This window comes from Lactuca virosa, chromosome 5 (genome assembly GCF_052849685.1).
Source record: "Lactuca virosa cultivar CGN04683 chromosome 5, Lactuca_virosa_CGN04683_v6, whole genome shotgun sequence".
NCBI classification, from domain to species: domain Eukaryota; kingdom Viridiplantae; phylum Streptophyta; class Magnoliopsida; order Asterales; family Asteraceae; genus Lactuca; species Lactuca virosa.
This window is the reverse complement of record NC_136430.1, coordinates 223,536,125-223,556,039: the sequence shown is the minus strand read 5'-3', so window position 1 is coordinate 223,556,039 and position 19,915 is coordinate 223,536,125. Positions and strand designations below refer to the sequence as shown.

General features: G+C 31.4%; 1 protein-coding gene across 4 annotated transcripts in view; it reads right to left on the bottom strand.

Annotated features, from left to right (window-relative positions):
- Window positions 1–1,796: 1,796 nt before the first annotated feature.
- Window positions 1,797–19,915, bottom strand: part of LOC145117187 (1-aminocyclopropane-1-carboxylate oxidase homolog 1-like) — a 31,926-nt gene continuing 13,807 nt past the window's right edge. The window contains exon 4 of one of the 4 annotated variants that reach the window (XM_079053483.1): window positions 1,797–2,251. In XM_079053483.1, the coding sequence (XP_078909609.1) occupies window positions 2,147–2,251 (105 nt within the window). In that variant the 3' untranslated portion in view covers window positions 1,797–2,146. Of the gene's footprint in view, window positions 2,252–2,568; window positions 2,599–3,297; window positions 3,560–19,915 lie in introns of those variants that run through there. The other 3 variants (XM_079053482.1, XM_079053485.1, XM_079053486.1) reach the window with 3 other exon arrangements.

The following is a 19,915-nucleotide window of genomic DNA, read 5'->3' as shown; positions in this document are numbered from 1 at the left end:
GGTCTTAGAGTAGCTCAACTCATCAAGACCAAGAAAAGGGACTTAAACACACATAAAACCTTTCATGCAAGATCTAAGGGAAAATACAAGTAAAGGTAAAAGCTTTTTACCTTCTGGAGCTTCCCAAGGAGATGAAGGTCTTAGATCCAAGGCTCTTCAAGGAATCTATTCTTCTTCTTCTCAACACAAAGAACCCTCACACACACTCAAACTCACACACAAGGCTAGGGTCTTGGAAAACGTCTCAAAGATATGGCGGTTGAAAATGTTGGGAGAAATGGGCTATAAGGACACTTATATACCACCCAAACCCTAAATATTAGGGTTTTCATCCAGACATGAGTACGCCCTGCGTACTAGGGCACGCCCTAGTACGCTTAGCGTACCCTTATATACGCTTAGCGTACTCCTCCTGCCCAGAATTACCAAAATTGCCATTAGGGCATCCCATGGCTACAATCTTCTGTTCCCAAGGACTAGAAATGACAAAAATAATAAGCAAGGAGGGATTTGGAAATACCTGAAAACTCTAGATGTTACATTTTCCCTTTAGGATTAGTATTGTTACATGTCGACACACATAAGCAATTAAAGTGTGACTCTAAACTACGAACAATCATATGTTTTTTTCTAGTTTACCGTGGCCATTGTAAATTTTTAGACAAATAAAAACGTAATATGTCTCTATACATTACTTATAATCACTACTTTACTTTCTTTTACTATGTGACAAATAAACATCACTCATTCGTCACCCAAAATATGTTATGTGGCCATATGTATAAGCTTTTAGCCACATCACGTTCATGTGGCTAATTCAATTCTATTATTCAAACACAAAAAATTGTTTCATGTGACCATATACTTACTTATCGGCTCACATAAAAACAATCACAAACACCTTCCAAATATCAAATAAATACCTTGGCAATTGGCCACATTTGGTCACATGTTTCGAGTGTGGCTGATAATTGTCATGTTTTTAATCTAAAACAGTAGCTAATACTTTCGAAAAAATATACAATCGTCACACGTATCTCAAAATAAAATATGGCTAACACTAGGCGAGATTTTTACTACTGAGCTTTAGCACTTGAATAATCAAAGTGTGGCAGGGAGGTTTCGGGAAAAGTGTTGTCGTATGTCATTTTTGCACTAGAGTTTATAAATAATTTTAATAAAAAAAATCAAAAAAAGAATAAAAAAGATATGTCTCGCAAGTGATGCAACGTGCAAATGTAAACTAACGATGGATGACATGTACAACTTTTAACCAAACGAGAGACAATTCGAGTTAATTGTTGAAAATACAAACTAAATGTGTGTTTTATCACCTACACGATGGACTCGTGTAATTTACTCTATAATTTAATAACAATGAAAAAAGAAAAAAATGGAGAATAAAGTGTGGTGCAATTGTCGCACGCGGGGGTGGTCACCACCACAGTCCAACGGTGACACCTCAACCTACCGTGGTGTATGGTGTCGTTGCACCATTTGGTCTCAGAAGTTGAGAACCTAGCTATATGCAATTCTCTTTTTAATTTCATAAGAAAAGTTTGATGAAATCATCACATTAGACCCTATTAATCACCTCAAAGGTATGAAGGTTTCAATATTAATTGTCTACCATTAGCATGATTGAAACTAGCCCGGAGAATGCCCACTATATAAACATAAGCCGATAGAGACAACTTCTACAACAAACAAATACCAATAGACCAAAGAAAAAATTCTTGCTTGTCACTTATCATTTCGTAATAAACGTAAGGATTCCAATATTTTAATTGGTACATCATATTAGGACATTTGTCAATAGAAGCACGCGATTTCATCTAAGGTCCATTCCTCTAACAGTTCAGAGAATGGAATGGCTATTGTCTCAACGTGAATTTGAGCACAAAAATTTGGATCTTTATTGGCTAAAAAATACATCAAATCTAAAGTCTCATCACTGAAAATGGGTGCGGACTTAGGTTTGCCACATAGTTCAAAGTGCAGGGTGATCTTCATCTTGAACGTTCTATTATCAACCCCAGAGTGTTCATAGATCAACTTAACAAAATCTCCATACCGCATTTTACGCGAAACTGGAATCATAAAATTTGATGTTGATATGTCCCCCTTGATGGCTCCATTCTCATACTTAATATTTCCTCCATGATAAAAATTGATAAGAAATGGATGATGTAAAGCCATGTTGGTAAATGATTGGATCGTATCTGCATGCACAATCAATCCAAAGCTGCACCTGTCAATATTTAAATATATTCTAATGGTTTTTTCGAATCTAAGAGACAGTTATATTCATCAAAAACATAAACAGTTTGTGTTTATATTCAAACAAATGCCCATACATATATCAAACATAAAGAATGTATAAATCTTCCGAGTTATAGCTGCTAACACAGAACTAGTTTTAGGGTTCCTAATCGACTGTTAAACTCAAGGCAATAGATGGAAACAAAGGGAAAAAAAATACCTTGTTCTTTTGCTATAGATAAATGAGCAGGCAGAAGGAAGTATTTATTCGATGGCTACACTTAATGAAAGGGAATTTTAAAAGCCAGAATAAAAGATTTTTCATTGCCCAGAGAACTGCGTAATAAATGTATCCGTTAGAAATTCGATAACACATATACTCCTGGCATCTACTAACCAGGGAATGCAAGAAATGTGGGTTATTTTTTTAACTTTTGACATATATCAATGTTATTTTTATGAGATTAAATTAATTCATGTAAACCATATAACAAAAAATATGTATTATTTTAAGAGTAACATTAGAAATTGTGGTTTTGGCAGGGTCAAATTTTAAGGTCGATCATGAGTAAAAAAAAAAAAAAAAACAAGCCTACATGGAAAAAATATTTAGATTATCTTAAGGCATGCTAGCTAGAAAATTGCTTATGACGGAAAAACTAGTTGCTAGATTATAATAAATAATATTTGCTAAACTAGCTGAAATATGTAAAATGATATGTACAGAATGAATTTTTTTTAATTAATAAAATATATATTTGGTAAAAAAATTAAAAAACTTAATAACTTGTTTGAATAACTTCTAAAAAACTAGTTTATAAGCTATTTGTTGGTTTGTCATATCAATCTAAAAAAAACCTCAAAAAATAAACTAGATGATAAACTAGTCATGATGTGTTAAACATAACCTTAGTTTTTATTAAAAAACAATATTACAAAATTGAACTTAGAATTTCTTGAACAAAATCAAGCATTCTAACTAAGTAAACTAACAAAATAGATATAGTATTGATGGATTTGAATACAAGCCCGTACTAAAATTGAGATATAATTAAACCAATAAATAAAATGTAATTAAAATTTAACCCTTTTTTAATTATAACAAGAATTGACAAGACAGAGATTTTCTCTAAAGCTATAGTGTGTTGTCTCATTGCACCATGCGATGAGCTAACTTGGCTTGCGATGAGATGTAGTGAACACTGCCCCTCCTTTTTCCCCCTAATGGTTTGCACTTTCACGGTGAGAATGCAACGTAATGTTTCACCTCACTTTTCTTCATTCCTTACTTTTTCACCTATAGAGCACAAGCGAGGAAGGAGGATGAACAATGATTTGACTCTCATGTGACATGAAAAAAATAAGATGAAGAAAAATAAAATGAACGGACTGTAACCTCCCAAATTTTTTGAAAGATTTGTGATATATGTATTTTAATGTAAAAGGGTATTTTGGTCCAAATTGTCAAAGGTTACAAAATGTTAAGTGTTTTGCGGGTTAATACCTTGTTATATGTCAAAATGAGATTTATGAATTGTTATTATGGTCATTGGACTCGAATTTGATCGTTTGATTATTTGTAGTTGTATTGTAAGGATAATGATGAAAGTTTGGTTGACTACTGGAATTGTAGGTGGGATTACGTGAAGCATAGTCTTAGGATTATGCAGCGCATAAAAGGTGATTTGACATAGAACGATAAAGTACAATGTTATATCAAAAATAGGTATTATATTAAGTAAAACGAGGCGCGTAATAAAAGTAGTACACGACGGGCTTGAAAGTGTGATGTTAGACTATAATGAAGAGAACACGACACGTAATGTAAGAGGTACGCGACACATAATGACCATTTTGATGTAACGTTGAAGTACATTTTTATAACATGAAAATGTACTCTACTGTGTGCATGTGACACGTAATGCGAAGATTATGTGACGTGTTCAAAGTGTGATGTTATACTGAGAATGGCGAGACAATATGTATGTTGTATAACACGAAGCAACTTTAAAAAAACATCGCATACACACATGGTACGCGACACGTCAAACCGACGTCAAGGATTATTGTAAGAATGAAGGGGGGGGGGGGGGTCGGTCACTCACCTCATTTCTTACCCACGACTTAGTTAAGAGCTTTTGGTGACAAATTTGACTACTTAAGCCATGGAATTCATCAAGGTACAAGGATGAGAATATCACGAGAAAGGTTTAAGTCTCTACTACTTCGATTAAAGGTAAAACACTTCTCTCCTAGTAAGAGTGAGCAAATTTTAGTGGTGGAGTTTGTTCTTCAACTTGCATCAAATGCTTTGAATATTTAGCTAGTTTGATGTTGTTCATGATTCTAATCTTAGTATGATGAATTTATGGAGAAATTAATGGAATGAATACAAAGGACTCAAATCCTAACTTGATGAATTGGTAGGAAAATGAAAATTAAGCTTATGACATAAAGAATTATGTCACATGCATGAGATATTTCGTGATTTATAACTAGTTTTATTAACAAAATTTGGAAATAAAAGGTTGATGTGATCAACTAAATGGTCATTATGAAATTGAATTGAAATTAATCTCTTTATGTAATAAGACATGTTATTAAGAGATTAATGTACACTTGAATATGTTTTGGCAATGGGATTGATCAAGAGCACCAAGCGAAGGGTAGAAGCCAAAATCGTAATTAGTTTTCACTAACTAGTAAGGTGAGTTATATGGATCTTTTCCTTTAGGGGTACATAGCTTAATGAATTAAGAACTTAACATAAAGTTTAATTGTGTACATGTTTAGGTTTATATGATTTTGAAAAGAATAACTAATGATGTAAATTATGATAAATGATGTGATATATATATATATATATATATATATATATATATATATATATATATATATATATATGAAACTTTTCTCAATGTTATTATTATGATCTATTTCTAAAAGCATGCTACTATGTGTAATCATTCATCATTAAGTGAATTGCATAAGTTTAATGTAATATAAGAGGTGGCTAGTCCAAGAGTCTGCAATTGGACTAATAAGACTCTACTGGAGGGGTATCTCCCATTGCGAAGTAGGAGTCTCAAATGATGGGACCATAATAGGATTATTTATTCTCATGTAGTGGTTTATTAGTAAAGTCATGCAAGGTGATTGATTCCACATATGACTAATGAGACTCTACTGGAAGGGTATCTTTCATTGCAAAGTGAGAGTCTCAAATGATAGGACCATAATAGGATTATTTTTTCTCATGTGGTGGTCAGTAAGTAAAGTCATGCGAGGTGATTGAGTCCACATTAGACTATGACAGTAAATGTAATGAAAAGGAATATAGAAATGGGACGGAACCTATAAGTTGCATTATGATAGGACATGCATTGTATAGTAATGAAATTGTATTAAAGTTTATGAAAGTGATATTTTGTTAAATATTATAAATGTTTTGGATTCAATCCCATATGGATCACGAGACATTATTTTCTTACATATGTTATATATAATTTCATGTATCCCAAGTTCAGGTGTGAAGAACTAGTATATGTGAATATTAGTAGCGATCTTTTGAATAAACTAGACTTACTTTCTTTATTGTATATGTAAATTTTGCTTTACTATGGTTTTGTACATTATCAGTTGTACACCCATTGATGTTTTGAAAACTGAAGCAAACGTTTTGGGTTTTTGTGAAACCAAATTTTATTAATTATGCTTTTAAATTGTAGAAGTATTCTCAAAGCCATAGTATTTCATTATCTAAAAGACAAGTGTTTCAAGCTGGTGAGAAAGTCATAGTTTATTGTATATGCAAATTTTGATTTACTATGGTTTTGTACATTATCAGTTGTACACCCATTGATGTTTTAAAAACAAATGAATTTTTGTGTTACCTATGATTGTTAGAACTACTTGGTTAGGAATTTCCATGCTATCAGCTTTATACATATGTTTTTTATGATACCTATTTACCCAATCAATATAATATATGAATCGGTGCATGCAAGAAGTGGTCACAGGTCACGAAAAAGGCGAGAAACGATCCAACCCATCACAAAGTGGTGGATCGTCTTAGCCCAAGAACATGGGAAGTACTGGAACAAACAAGGATCCACAACCATTCTCACTAAATGCGATCCAAAATCGTCTACAATATATGAAAGAGGAAAATAAGCAAGATATGACACAATTTATTGATGAACGTATGGGCGCTCCTTCCAAAACGCCTTCAAAAATCCTAACTAGTACTCAATATGCTCAAGGTACTTCCTACACACAAGAATCTTCGTATGAAATCCCTCCACATATAGATACAAAGAATGGTTGTGAAATATTGTTATGATCAAGAATCATTATAGAATGATATTTGCTAATAATATATAATCATATAGGGTCACACCTTATAACAAGTATACACATATTGATTATTTATTAGAATTTGATGACTAATAAATATTGTATACTCTTGTATTTAATTGGAAAAATTATTTTATGAAAATAATATTTTCTAAGAGAGAAACAACCAGTAACTCATAAAGTATCATTTAAATGTTTTGTATATTTATTTGGACTAGCTTTGAATTTTGTGGTCAAAAATGTGGTCATCCCTTTGATGTGATGAGTTTGAGTGTGAAGCAACTTCATACAACTATGTGCTTCTTATTTCACGCCATGCTTTCATTTATTAGAAGTATGGTCCATGGTACACATGTGCAAGTATATAAAGAGAAGACTCAATAGTTGTTTTGGCTAATCTTTTCTTCTCTTTCTCTTATTAAAAGTTGAGAGCACTAGGTGCTCTTCTCTTCCCCTTTCTTGCATTGTGTAGTCTAGAGTTTAAGTCCTTATAAGTGCTTCTCCTTAAGGATAATTTGGTATTAGTTCTTAATATCTTAAGAAGTACATAATGCAAGAGAGGACTAGCATCTTTGGTGGGTAACACTTGCTTGGTGGATACATATAGAGGAGCTCTATTTTATGTCTCTCTTTCCATCTTCATAACTTCCAAGTCTTCCATTGAGGAATCAAAGTATACAAAGCTTGTTATTCTTTTCATCATATGATTGTATTAATATTTCTATGAATGCAAAATGATCCTGGGTGGATTAAAAGGGTTTTATGTTTATTTGAATTTTAAATCTTCTGTTGTCGTATATAGAGTTTTTGGGAAAACGATTTTGAATAAAACCCAACAATCGGTATCAGATCCATTTTTGCATGCATGGTTAGATTATAATATTATTTGCATAATTTTTGTTTTTGGAAAACATTGATGATTTTCTGTAAGAAAATATCATACATATTTTCTATGAAAACTTTAAAATGTTTATAATTTTACCGACCAAAATTTTAACATGAATTTTTTGTCATAGAAGTTGCCTTAGAAAACAAAGTGTTGTTTTATATATAAACTAGGCGAATACTCGCGCATTGCGCAGAATACTACAATATATTTGAAATTTTTACAAATATATGTTTTTTAAATATATCAATGGCATTGTTATTAGCTTTTATATAATAAATCTTATAATAAGTTAGTATAAACATTGTTTGTTTTGAATTATATGATAATGTAGATATCTTTTAAAATTATGTAATCCTAAGTGTCTTAATGACGTCTACCTGCAGGTTACTTATGAATAAAATTAAATATAATATATGATTTAATGATATTTATAGTTGTTGTTATGATTAATTAATTTTAAAAAGTTTATTTGCTTAACATTTTAATTTCTATCATTGTAATTATTTAAAACATCAAACATTGTTTTTGTTTTTAAAGACAACAATATAATTTTTGTATATAATTTTACTTTTAACTATTGTTGTTGTAAGTTATTTAAAATAACGTGCTTCGAAACTCTTAATTATTTTAATTGGGTTTCAGAAATTTAACGTTTTTAAAATTTATTTGATGAATATTGTTAGTTTCTATGATTGTAGTTATTTAAAACAAAAAACATTGTTTTTGTTTTTAAAGAAAATATTATACGAATGTTCTGACTTTAAAATGATAATTGCTCACATAATACAACATATTTAAACTAATAAGTTAACTATAATATGTTAAAAAGTAAAAGTCATAATTTTATAAATAAAAATATAATATGAGATTTTAATATTGTAGTTTAGTCAATCGTTTGAATGACTTCTACCCGCGGGTTACACATGAATAAAATTAAATATAATATATGGTTTAATGTTATTCATAATTGTTGTTATTATTAATAAATTTTTTAAAGTTTATTTGCTTAATGTTTTAATTTCTATCAATATAATTTTTTAAAACATCAAACATTGTTTTTTTATTTTAAAGGTAACAATATAATAATTTATATGGAGTTATTTTTAACTATTGTTATTGTAAGTTATTTTAAGCTACTTATTTGAAAACTTTTAACGATTATAAAAATATCTTTAGGAAATATTTTAGTTAAATTGAGATTACAATTTAGTTTTTGCATTTATCACTACAATTTATCACTTTTAACTATTTATAAAACATTATTTGGTTTTTTAAGTGGAACTGAAATTTATATTTAAGTTGATGTTGTAATATTATATTTAAATTAATAATTTAAGTATTTTGTCCAAACTGTTCAAAACTTGTAGCTTTAAACTGATAATGGTTTACATACAACAACATTTTAAATCTAATAAATTAAGTATAATATATTAAAAGTTAAAGACATAACTTTATAAGTAGAAGTAAATATATTATTTTAAAATTACAATTTAGTGTATTTATGATTACACTTTAGGTTTGATATTTATTTAACTTTATTAACCAACTTATAATCATTATTAGAAAGACACTACAGTTTATCACTTTTAACTATTTACAAAATATATTTTGGGTTGTTTAAGTTAAACTAAAATTTATATTTAAGTTGACCCTGTAATGTTACATTTAAATTAATAATTTAAGTATTTTGTACAAATTGTTCCAAAATTGTATCTTTAAAATGATAATGGTTTACATCCAATACTATATTAAAACTAATATATTAAGTATAATATGTTAAAAGTTAGAAAAAAAACATAACTTTATAAGTAGAAGTAAATATATTATTTTAATATTCAAATTTAGTTTATATATGATTACACTTTAGGTTTGATATTTATTTAACCTTATTAACCAACTTATAATTATTATTAGAAAGAAATTGAAAAGTCATGGGAATTTCAAATGAATGCCGTGAAAGGAAAAATTCATGGGAGTTTCAAATGAATGTGGTGAAAGGAAAAATGTTTCATTTATAATATAGTATGATATGATGATGTGTATGATGTGCATGAAGTAGACATGGACCATTTGTGATGATGGTTATATTAATTTGTTAAAATGGTTATAATATTTATTTATTAATGTGATATGTAATAATCAAATAGACACGTGGCAAGATCTAGGCCACAACTTCTTCCCCACGGCTTGGCACGAAATCGCGACACAGTACGCCCAACGTAGCTAGTGAGTACGCTATGCGTACGCAATTCCTCCAGCCTATAAATAGAGCTCGTTTTTCACTCAAAACTCACACCTTCTTAACCAATTCTCTCCCAAACACCCCCAAACCCTCTAAGCTTTTATCTAGCACCTCCTAGGTGTTAGTAGCGAAGCCCGGAGCGCCGGAAAGCCTTGAGAAGAATAGCTTTCAGCTTAGAAGTTCTGCCCGCGCAAAGTCCGGTTTCTCGTTAAACCACCGGTAAGTTGAGTTATGTTTATCGTACTTTACGTATAGCTTATGTTTAAGTTCATTATCGTTATTATGAACCTATAAAAAAATTATCAGTGATTCAAAGTCGTTATACTAATTGATCTACTTGTTAGTGTCAAATATGTTGTAATGTGTCGAAGTTATTTGAGTTAGTTTCGAAAGTCATTTTATCTATTTACTAAGGCATAATAGTTTTGAAGTCTTGATGTTTAGCCCTTAGTATTTTTTGTATACTTTCTTATTCTCCTATAAATAGGAGTTGTACTCAGAGTTAGATAAAACTTTTCAAAGTCATTTTGTCTAGTATTCTCTTTGTATATGAAAGTATAATTGAGCTATAAACCAGATCTTATTTACTCTCTGTGTTTATACTACTTTGATTACTCTGATTACATTCATACTCGATTAAATCGCTACTACAATTGGTATCAGAGCAATCTCTGATTCCGAAGGTTGAAGCCAAGGCAAGTGATGATGTTGTTAGTTTTGGAAAGATGGGTACTTTACTTGTTGAATTAAAAGAGATTGGAACGATGTCTGATTCAACATCAACATTAACTCCTAAGTACTTTACTCAGAAGTTTAATTCTCTCGAAATGGAGATATAGAAGGAGTTGGCCCCTATGACCAAATTTATCAATCTTTTACCAACGAGTGCCCCACCTGTTGTCTCAGGGGTGCAAGGGGAGAGCCAGAGAAGGTTGGTAAAGATGTGAAGGCTAACAAAGGAGAAAGAGAAAAAGTGAGTAAAGGAGAAGTGGAAAAAGTGAAAACGGTGGGGAAGGTGATTTCAACTCAAATCACAACTCCAATTTTTTCGAAAGTTGATACAATAATAGCTACCAAAACCACAACAAGACCCATTCAAAAAGGGATTGTTATTGGTTCGACAATTGGTGGTGGGAGTTAAAGTTCTGCAAAACCTAAGCCATCAGAGGCTGAAAGGGGAAAAGGAAAAGAGATAGTCATTGAAAAATCGAAAGATGAAAGAATAGTTGATATAGAGTTAGAATTGGAGAAGCAACGCCAAATTCAAAGCATCTTGAGGCTTTATGAAAATGATCCTCCTACAATGGATAAAGGTGATCCAAAGAAACTACATAGCTATGAAAATATTGAAGCAAGAGTGTCATATAATGAAATGTATGCATTCGAGAAGAAGCCAAGAAAGAGCTATGCAATAGAGAACACATATATGAATCAACTTGATTTCCCAATAAATGAAATGATGTTCATCACAACACAATACAAAATTATTGAGAAATTCAAGAATGAAGATGACTTTCTACATATGAAGTTAAGGTTTCATGATGTGTTGGGAAAGGATCAGGAAGAGGTTTAGTCCCTTATCAAGATTATGCGTGTGATAAGCGTGACTAAGGATGTGTTGTTTGAAAACATGATTCACAATTTTCGATCTCATGTTGTAAGGGCAAACAATGTGGTTTGTGATTTTTCAGTTGCTGACTTTCCATTGATGAACTTCAATGATCTTATACAAGTTACATTGATTCTCAAAGATATGGACGCTTCGAAACTTCAAGGGACAGGAAAAGAGATTTTGAGACTTGGTCTAGGTCACATCAAAATCTTTATAGATAATTATTATGATTGTCTAGCCTTAACTGATATTGAGCTGTGTACGACACTGGGAAAGGAAATAAAAGTTGCACAAGAAGTTGTGAAGAGTCAAGAAGAACTGAAGAAGTTTGCTGATGGGGAAATTTGTTTAAAACCAATGGGATTAGTTTTTTCGGGAAAAGACAAGAAAGGAAAAGCTAAGAGGTTCTTATTTCAAGCTTCGGAAGTGGAAAGGTATACAACTGCTCAATATACAAACTTTATTGTTCGTATGAATAATTGTAAGAAAAACAACGAAGGAGATAAGGCTGAGCTGAAGAAGGCTATGAGCTGGTATCAGAGATTCGAAGATCAATGCATATGGCTGCTCAAATTCTCACAAACTGAGTTCGACACTGATTACAAAGGGGCAGAATGTTAATGTCAAATATGTTGTAATGTGTCGAAGTTATTTGAGTCAGTTTCGAAAGTCATTTTATCTATTTACTAAGGCATAATAGTTTTGAAGTCTTGATGTTTAGCCCTTAGTATTTTTTGTATACTTTCTTATTCTCCTATAGATAGGAGTTGTACTCAGAGTTAGATAGAACGTTTAAAAGTCATTCTGTCTAGTATTCTCTTTGTATATGAAAATATAATTAACCTATAAACCAGATCTTATTTACTCTCCGTGTTCATACTACTTTGATTACTCTGATTACATTCATACTCGATTAAATCGCTACTACACTACTTACGGGAGAGGTGTCTAGAATGGTCACGTTGGCTTGTTTGTTGGATTTCAGAAAGGCTATACGTCGAAATGGTCCTGTCTCCCAACTGTCCTACCTCACTTATCCTTAGTTGATAGATCTTGAAGTAGACTTTGAGTTAATGATGAATCTAGACTAATAATTAGTCGCAATAAATATTAGACTAAAACTTAGTGATAATTATACTAGGTTTCGTCAAAGTAAAAAAAAATTGATAGAAGCGAAGCGCTGCCCAAATTTCGAGTAATCACTTTAACAAGTGAGTGCATAGTTATTTTCATCTTACACATAGATATAAAGTATTTAATATAAATTACATGCTATATGTACCTATTATCTGTGTTCCTGATATCTATGTTGGATGAACGATTTATAATTATGTTGGGTAAATATGGGGATTAAGATGCTTAAATAGGGTACAAAACCCCGAAATTAGGGTTTCCTTCAGGCAGACCTAGTCGTCGAGTCGAGCGCTCTTGACTTGTCGAGTAGATAGCTTAAAACCCGCATCCAAAACTCGTTTCTACTCGACGAGTCTGGGGCTTCCAACTCGTTGAGTATCTCTAATAAAATGAATAATTTATGAATAAAAGTGTACCAAAACCCAGGTGTTACAATAATCATTACGATAGGTCCCATAAATTAGATACTTTAGGGACAGAAAGTGAGGATAACGGGAACGGGTAATCGGGTTGAATGATTTGATGAAAATTAAGAATTTAATTATTGTGGGTTGAAAACCCTATGTGCTCACCAGGATCCCAAGCCTGACCCACTCAGTTTCTTGTATTACATGTAGTGGCATAAGAGCACCGGTGTGATGATCAGATGAGAGATTTATTGGTTATAGGCCAGTAGAATAATAGACGTTGTAAGGCCTATGTTATTTTCCGTTTATGCTTACGTATTGTATTGACGATGACATCCTAACGTTTTTAATATAATTAAAATACATTTCTTCGAAAATGCTTTGATAATATTTTTATCATTTGGGAACAAATTCTGCAATATTATTCTTCAAAAGATACGCTGATTTTTAAATAAAGCATAAACAAATCAGTCTTTTCTGGTCGTGAAATTGGGGATGTCACATATAATCCTTTCTATTTTACTATGGTTGTTGATATTTGTTTTGTCACACAATTTGAAAAGGTTTTTGTAAAACCATATTTTACTGTGATTTATTACCATAGTAATTGTACAACCATGGTAAATTTTTGGATTACAAAAAGTATGGGTGTTACATTTATGGATCTAATCAGCCGTGTTTGTAAGCATTTCTTTAACAACTTGGTTATCGTATTCATCGATGATATCCTCGTTTATTCAAAGACCGACACAGAGCATGAAAAGTATCTAAGCAAGGTATTTAAATTGTTGAAGGGTGAGTAACTATACATAAAACTTTTGAAGTGTGACTTTTGGTTATGGGAAGTCTAATTTCTTGGGCATGTCATTTCTTGTAACGGAATTAAAGTAGATCCCGCAAAGATTGGGTCGTGATCAAATGGGATCCTCCGAAAACTCCAAATGAAGTACAATTTTTTCTCAGTTTAGCGGGGTATTATCGATGCTTTATTCAATACTTTTCTCGTATTGTGATACCTCTTACCAAATTCACGAGAAATGAAATAAAGAATGTTTGGGGTAAATAGCAAGAGGAAGAGGTTTTGATATTAAATTAAAATTTATATGAAGCATCGATACTGTCATTGCTAGACAGAATGAAAGATTTCATGGTCTATAGTGATGCCTCAGCAAAAGTTATCAGGTGTGTCGTGATGCATCGAGGAAACGTAATTTCTTATGCCTCTAGACAATTAAAAGAAGTCGAGACAAGATATATGACAGATGAAGTAGAGTTGGCAGAAATTGTATTCGTGCTTAAGATTTCGAGACATTACTTATGTCGTACACAGTGTAAGTTGTACAATGATCATCAAAGCCTTCAATATGTGTTTACTCAAAATACTTGAACATGCAATAACAAAAGTGGATCGAGTTGATCAATGATTATGATTGTGAAATAATTTATCACATTGGGAAGACAAAATTTGTAGCTAACGTGTTAAGCTGGAAAGTACAACAAAAGAAAATCAAAAGAAGGTTGATGATCATAGAGTTGATATCTAGCCTTACCGAACAAATCAAAATTTCACAAGTGGAAGCTCTTAAAGAAGAAAATATAAAGCAAGAAGAATTGGGAACGAAAATAACTTTTAAAGAAAATGATCGGGGCTTGTAGACGTATAAAGACTGATTTGGGCCCCCAAATTCGGAGATAATCGGAAGTTAGTGTTAAACGACGTTCACAAGTCTAAGTACTCAATTTGTCGTGGGAGTATGAATACATATAGAGATCTGAAGTTGATGTATTAATGGATCGATATGAAACATTTCATATCTAAGTACATCTCTGAATGTCCCACATGCACACAAGTAAAGTTTAAACATCAGGCGCCTTATGAAAGTATGAATCGTTACATGTGTCGGCTAGAAAATGGAACGAGATTACCAAGGATTTTATCATAGAATTACTGATAACTAGTAAGGGTCACAATGCTATTTGGGTCATTGTTGACCATTAACAAAAATTTCACTCTTCTTGGCATTAAAAGAAATAGCACCACTCGAAAAGTTAGCAAATTTGTATGTGGATGAAGTAGTGAGATTGCACGATATGTCATTGAGTATCATCTCTAATATGGATGCGAGATTTACTTCCAAGTTTTGGAAATTGTTACAAGAAGAATTGGGTACAAATATCCATTTGATCACAACTTATCATCCTAGATGGACATCCAAAGTGAAAGAACGATTCAGACCGTTGAAGACATGCTTAGCGCATGAGTCATTGATTATTAGTGGAAAATGGAATGAACACTTACCATTAGTAGAGTTCTCCTATAATAATATTTATAAATCGAGCATCGGGATGCATCCGTATAAAGCGGTGTATGGAAGGAAATGCAAAATGCATGTGTGTTACCTCAAATATGATGAAAAAAAACTTACAGTCCCATAAATGGTAAGGCTCACATACGAAAAGATTAAAGTAATTCAAGCCAATATGAAGGATAATCAAAACTGGAAAAGATGTTATGTAGATTTAAAGAAAATACCATCTAGGAAGAAGGGTAAGTTAAGTCCGAGGTACATCAGACCGTTTAGTATATTGAAGAGGATTGGATCTCAAGCATTCAAGCTTGGTTTGCTCTAGAAATTAAAGGAATCCACGATGAGTTCCGCGTTTGTTATTTGAAGAACTACTTCGAAAACGATGATGAGATTATTCCTTTGAGTGACTTAAGAGTTGAAGCTCCTAAAAAGTTAGTAGAAGCAGATATAATCACAAATAAATAAGCTAAGAAACAAAGAGATTGAACTTGTGTTGATCCAGTGAAAATATTCTTTAGGACGAAACCGTACATGGGAAACAAAAGACGACATGATGAAACATTATCTTAATTTTAGATTATGAATAGATTCTGAGGATAGAATCCTCATAAGTAGGGTGATTGTAACATCCCTAAAATTTTGAAAGAATTTGAATTTAAGTGTAAAAGGGTATTTTGGTCTAAAGTGAAAAAGGTTACTAAATGTTAAGTGTTTGTGGCTTGATACCTTTTTATAAGACATGATGATATTTAGAAGTTGTTATTATGGTCATTGGCTTTGAGTTGGATCTTATGATTATTTGTAGTTGCATTGTAAAAGTAATGATGAAAGTTTGGTTAAGTACTAGAACTGTAAGTGAGATTACGAGACACATAAAAGGTAATTTGACATAGAATAGCAAAGTACAATGTTATATCTAAAATATGTGTTATATTAAGTAAAACACGGAACGTAATAGAAGTATAACACGAAGGGATCACAAGTAAGATGCTATACTAGAATGAAGAGAACGTAACGTGTAATGTAAGAGTTACACAACACGTAAGGACCATTTTGACATAAATGGTGAAATGCATTGTTATAACAAGAAAGGGTATTCTAGTATGTGAACGTGACGAGTAATGCAAAGATTATGTGACGTGTTCAGAGTTTGATGGTGTACTAAGAAAGGAGAGACGACGAGTATGTTGAATAACGAGAAAAAATTAAGACAACATGACACGTACACATAGGGTACTTGACGCGTCGAACCAACACCACATATTAGAGTAAGAATGAGGGGGGTCGGTCACTCACCTCGGTTATCACCCACAACTTAGTTGAGATACTTTTAAGATGAATTTAAGAGATTGAGCTAGAGAATTCATCAAGGTATAAGGAGAAGATTATCAAGAGCAAGGATTAAGTCTCCACTACTTGAATTAAAGGTAAAACACTTCTCTCCTTGTAAGAGTGAGAAATTGGTGGAGTTTATTCTTGAACTCGCATCAAATGCTTTGCATCTTTAGTTTTATGTTGTTCATGATTTTAAGCTTAATTTGATGAATTTATGGTGAAATTGATGGAATGAATTCAAAGGACACAAACGCTAACTTTATGAACTGTCATGAAAATAACAATTAAGCTTATGACGAAATGAGTTAACTCATACTGATGAGATATTTGTGGAGTATAACTACTTTTATTGGAAAAATTGTAAATGAAATATTGATGTGATCAAGTAAATGGTCATTGTGAAAGTGAATTGAAATTAATCTCTTTATGGAATAAGACATGTTTTTAAGAGCTTAGTGTACTATTGAATAGGTTTTTGCAAGGAGATTGATCAAGAGCACCAAGTGAAGGCTAGAACCAAAGTAATAGTTAGTTTTCATTAACTAGTAAGTTGAGTTATATGTAGTTTTTCCTTTAGGGGTACATGGCTTAATGAATTAAGAACTTGACTTAAACTTTAAATGTGTACATGTTCAAATTTATATTATTTTGAAAAGAGTAAACTAATGATGGGAATTATGATAAATGATTATATATATATATATATATATATATATATATATATATGTGTGTGTTTATGAAAAATTGCTTAATGTTATTATTATGATCTATTTGTAAAAGCATGCTACTATGTGTAATCATGCATCATTGAGAGAAGTGCATACGTTTAAAGTAATATAAGATTCAGCTAGCCCAGGAGTCGGCAAAGGGACTAATGAAACTCTACTGAAAGGGTACCTTTCCATCGCGAAGTAGGAGTCTTAAATGATGAAGCCATAATTGGATGACTGTTCTCCTGTGGTGGTCAGTAACTAAGTCACGCATTGATTGATTCCACACTACACTATGAAATTAAATGTAATGAAAAGGAATATGGAACTAGGATGGAACTTGTAAGTTGGTTTATGTGAGGACATGCATTGCATAGTTATGAAACTGTATTAACGTTTATGAAAAGTGATATTTTATTAAATTATATAAATGTTTAGGGTCTAAACTCATATGACTCATAAGACATTATTGTCTTAGGTATCTTTTAGTTAATGTCATGTATTAGATGCGAAGAAGTAATATATGTGAAGATTAGCTTGTAGGTGCAAAGAACTAATATATGTGAAGATTAGTCTCAAGCTTTTAAAGATACTAGACTTAGTTTATGCATTGTATATGTAAATGTTGATTTACCATGGTTATGTATATTATCAATTGTACACCTTTTGATGTTTTGAAACCGAAGCAAATGTTTTGGGTTTTTGTGAAACCAAGTTTTCGTAATTATCTTTTTAAGTTGTAAAAATATTTTCAAAACTATAGTTTTTCATTTTGTAAAAGGACAGGTGTTACACTTACATCTTATAGTCTAAAAGCATCCACCATTTGGGGTTTTTGAAAATCTCGGATCGTGTCAAAGAAACTTTACCCATGGTCATGAACCACTTTGTTCTACATGAATTAGAAATATTAGTCACTAAAAAGTACAAACTGGTTTCTAGAAATAAAGGATAATGATTAAACTAACCATTATGCAATGGAAATTTAAAGAAAGTAACCCTAAATGTTTTTTGAAAACGAACAACCCATCCGGAACGGGTCATTCCGGTGTCGATTACAACTCAACCCGTTATGAACCAAGTGTAGACTAATTGGCTACATACTTAATGAAATTCTAAAATACACTGAGATACATACTACACATCTCTGACATATTTGAAAAAGTAAAAAATGGCACGTGATCATGATGATATTAAGATTTTACGGGTTAGTTCTTACTTCCTTTACTTGTTTATGTGCTTTTATGGATTATTAACTAAAAAATCCATAGTCCAAAATGTGAAGAAATTGTCCGGAATGGAATGTTAATTCATATTCAAAGCCTTAGAAAACTACTTAATTTTTATTATTGACTTGTTGGTATCTTAGAAAACTATTATAAGGTCATGTTCCTTACCTTTATCCGCCTCTTTTACTTCCCCAGAATGAACAACTGTATTCCATAATGCAAAGAATAATCTATAATATGAAGAATAGTCTGGAATATGAAGAACATCCCGGTATATAATGTTTATAGTAGTCAAGAATGTTGTTCCATCCAAAATTTATTTTTTAAATTGACTAACTTGGTCAATATTCAACATGACGGTTCGTTCGACACTTCCCTTACTTTGTTTTGCAAACCTACTATTTGTGTCGATATTCTAGATAAGCTAAAGCACCGACTGATATGTGATGCTACATTCCGACAAACATTCTTTGGTATGTGGCTCCATATTCCTATGGGTGTAGAAGGGGAACCTTTCCTTATGCATTTATGCTTTTTTTTTTTGCAAGGAAGTCATCATAAACCCTTGAAATTAAGTATAAGAAATTTTTTCTTGAGATCAAGGATTACGAATTGACCTTTTTGGGATGAAGGAATTTTGTCTTGAAACCGGGTTCCATTTTGGTGAGTATTTCCCGGCTTTGGATTCTATTTACGACTTCCGATTATGTGTGTTCCATATGGTTATTCTAACAGACTCGGGAAGATTGGAACATATAAAGAGCTTATCTGAAAAGGAAAACTGCAATAAAGTCCTTACATATTCGTCTCATAATCGATTTAGTCCTTATATCTTTTTTTATTCAATTAAGTCCCAAAAAACCCGGTAATCGTATTCAATTTAACCCTTTTACCCAGTCAACAGGTCATCCAACTTTCAAAAATTACATTTTTGGCCCAAATTTCAAAATTTATTACAAATTTGGTCCAAAACTTACACTTTTGGCCCAAATTTTAATGTTTATTACAAATTTGTTCCAAGATTTACCCTTTTGGTCCAGATATTAGAATTTTGTTATGAATTCATTCTAACCTTAGTTGTTTTTACAACTTTTTTTCTCAAAATTTAGTTTCGAATATGTTTTTTCTTTATAAAATCATATTTATACAAAAAAACATATTTTAACATAAAAAATCTTATATTTTCTATATAAAAACTTTTTTTAAAAGACGTTTTTGTATACAAAATATCTATTTTTAAATATAGGTATTTATTAAGTACATAAATATATACAAATCTTTTTTAATAAAAAAATATATATAAAAAAACGCATTTTACAAAAAAAAATGTATACAAACACTCATTTATTATAAATACATTTGTATGCAACACATATTTAAAAAAAATATATCTAAAAAACACATATTTCATAGTATATATATATCTATAT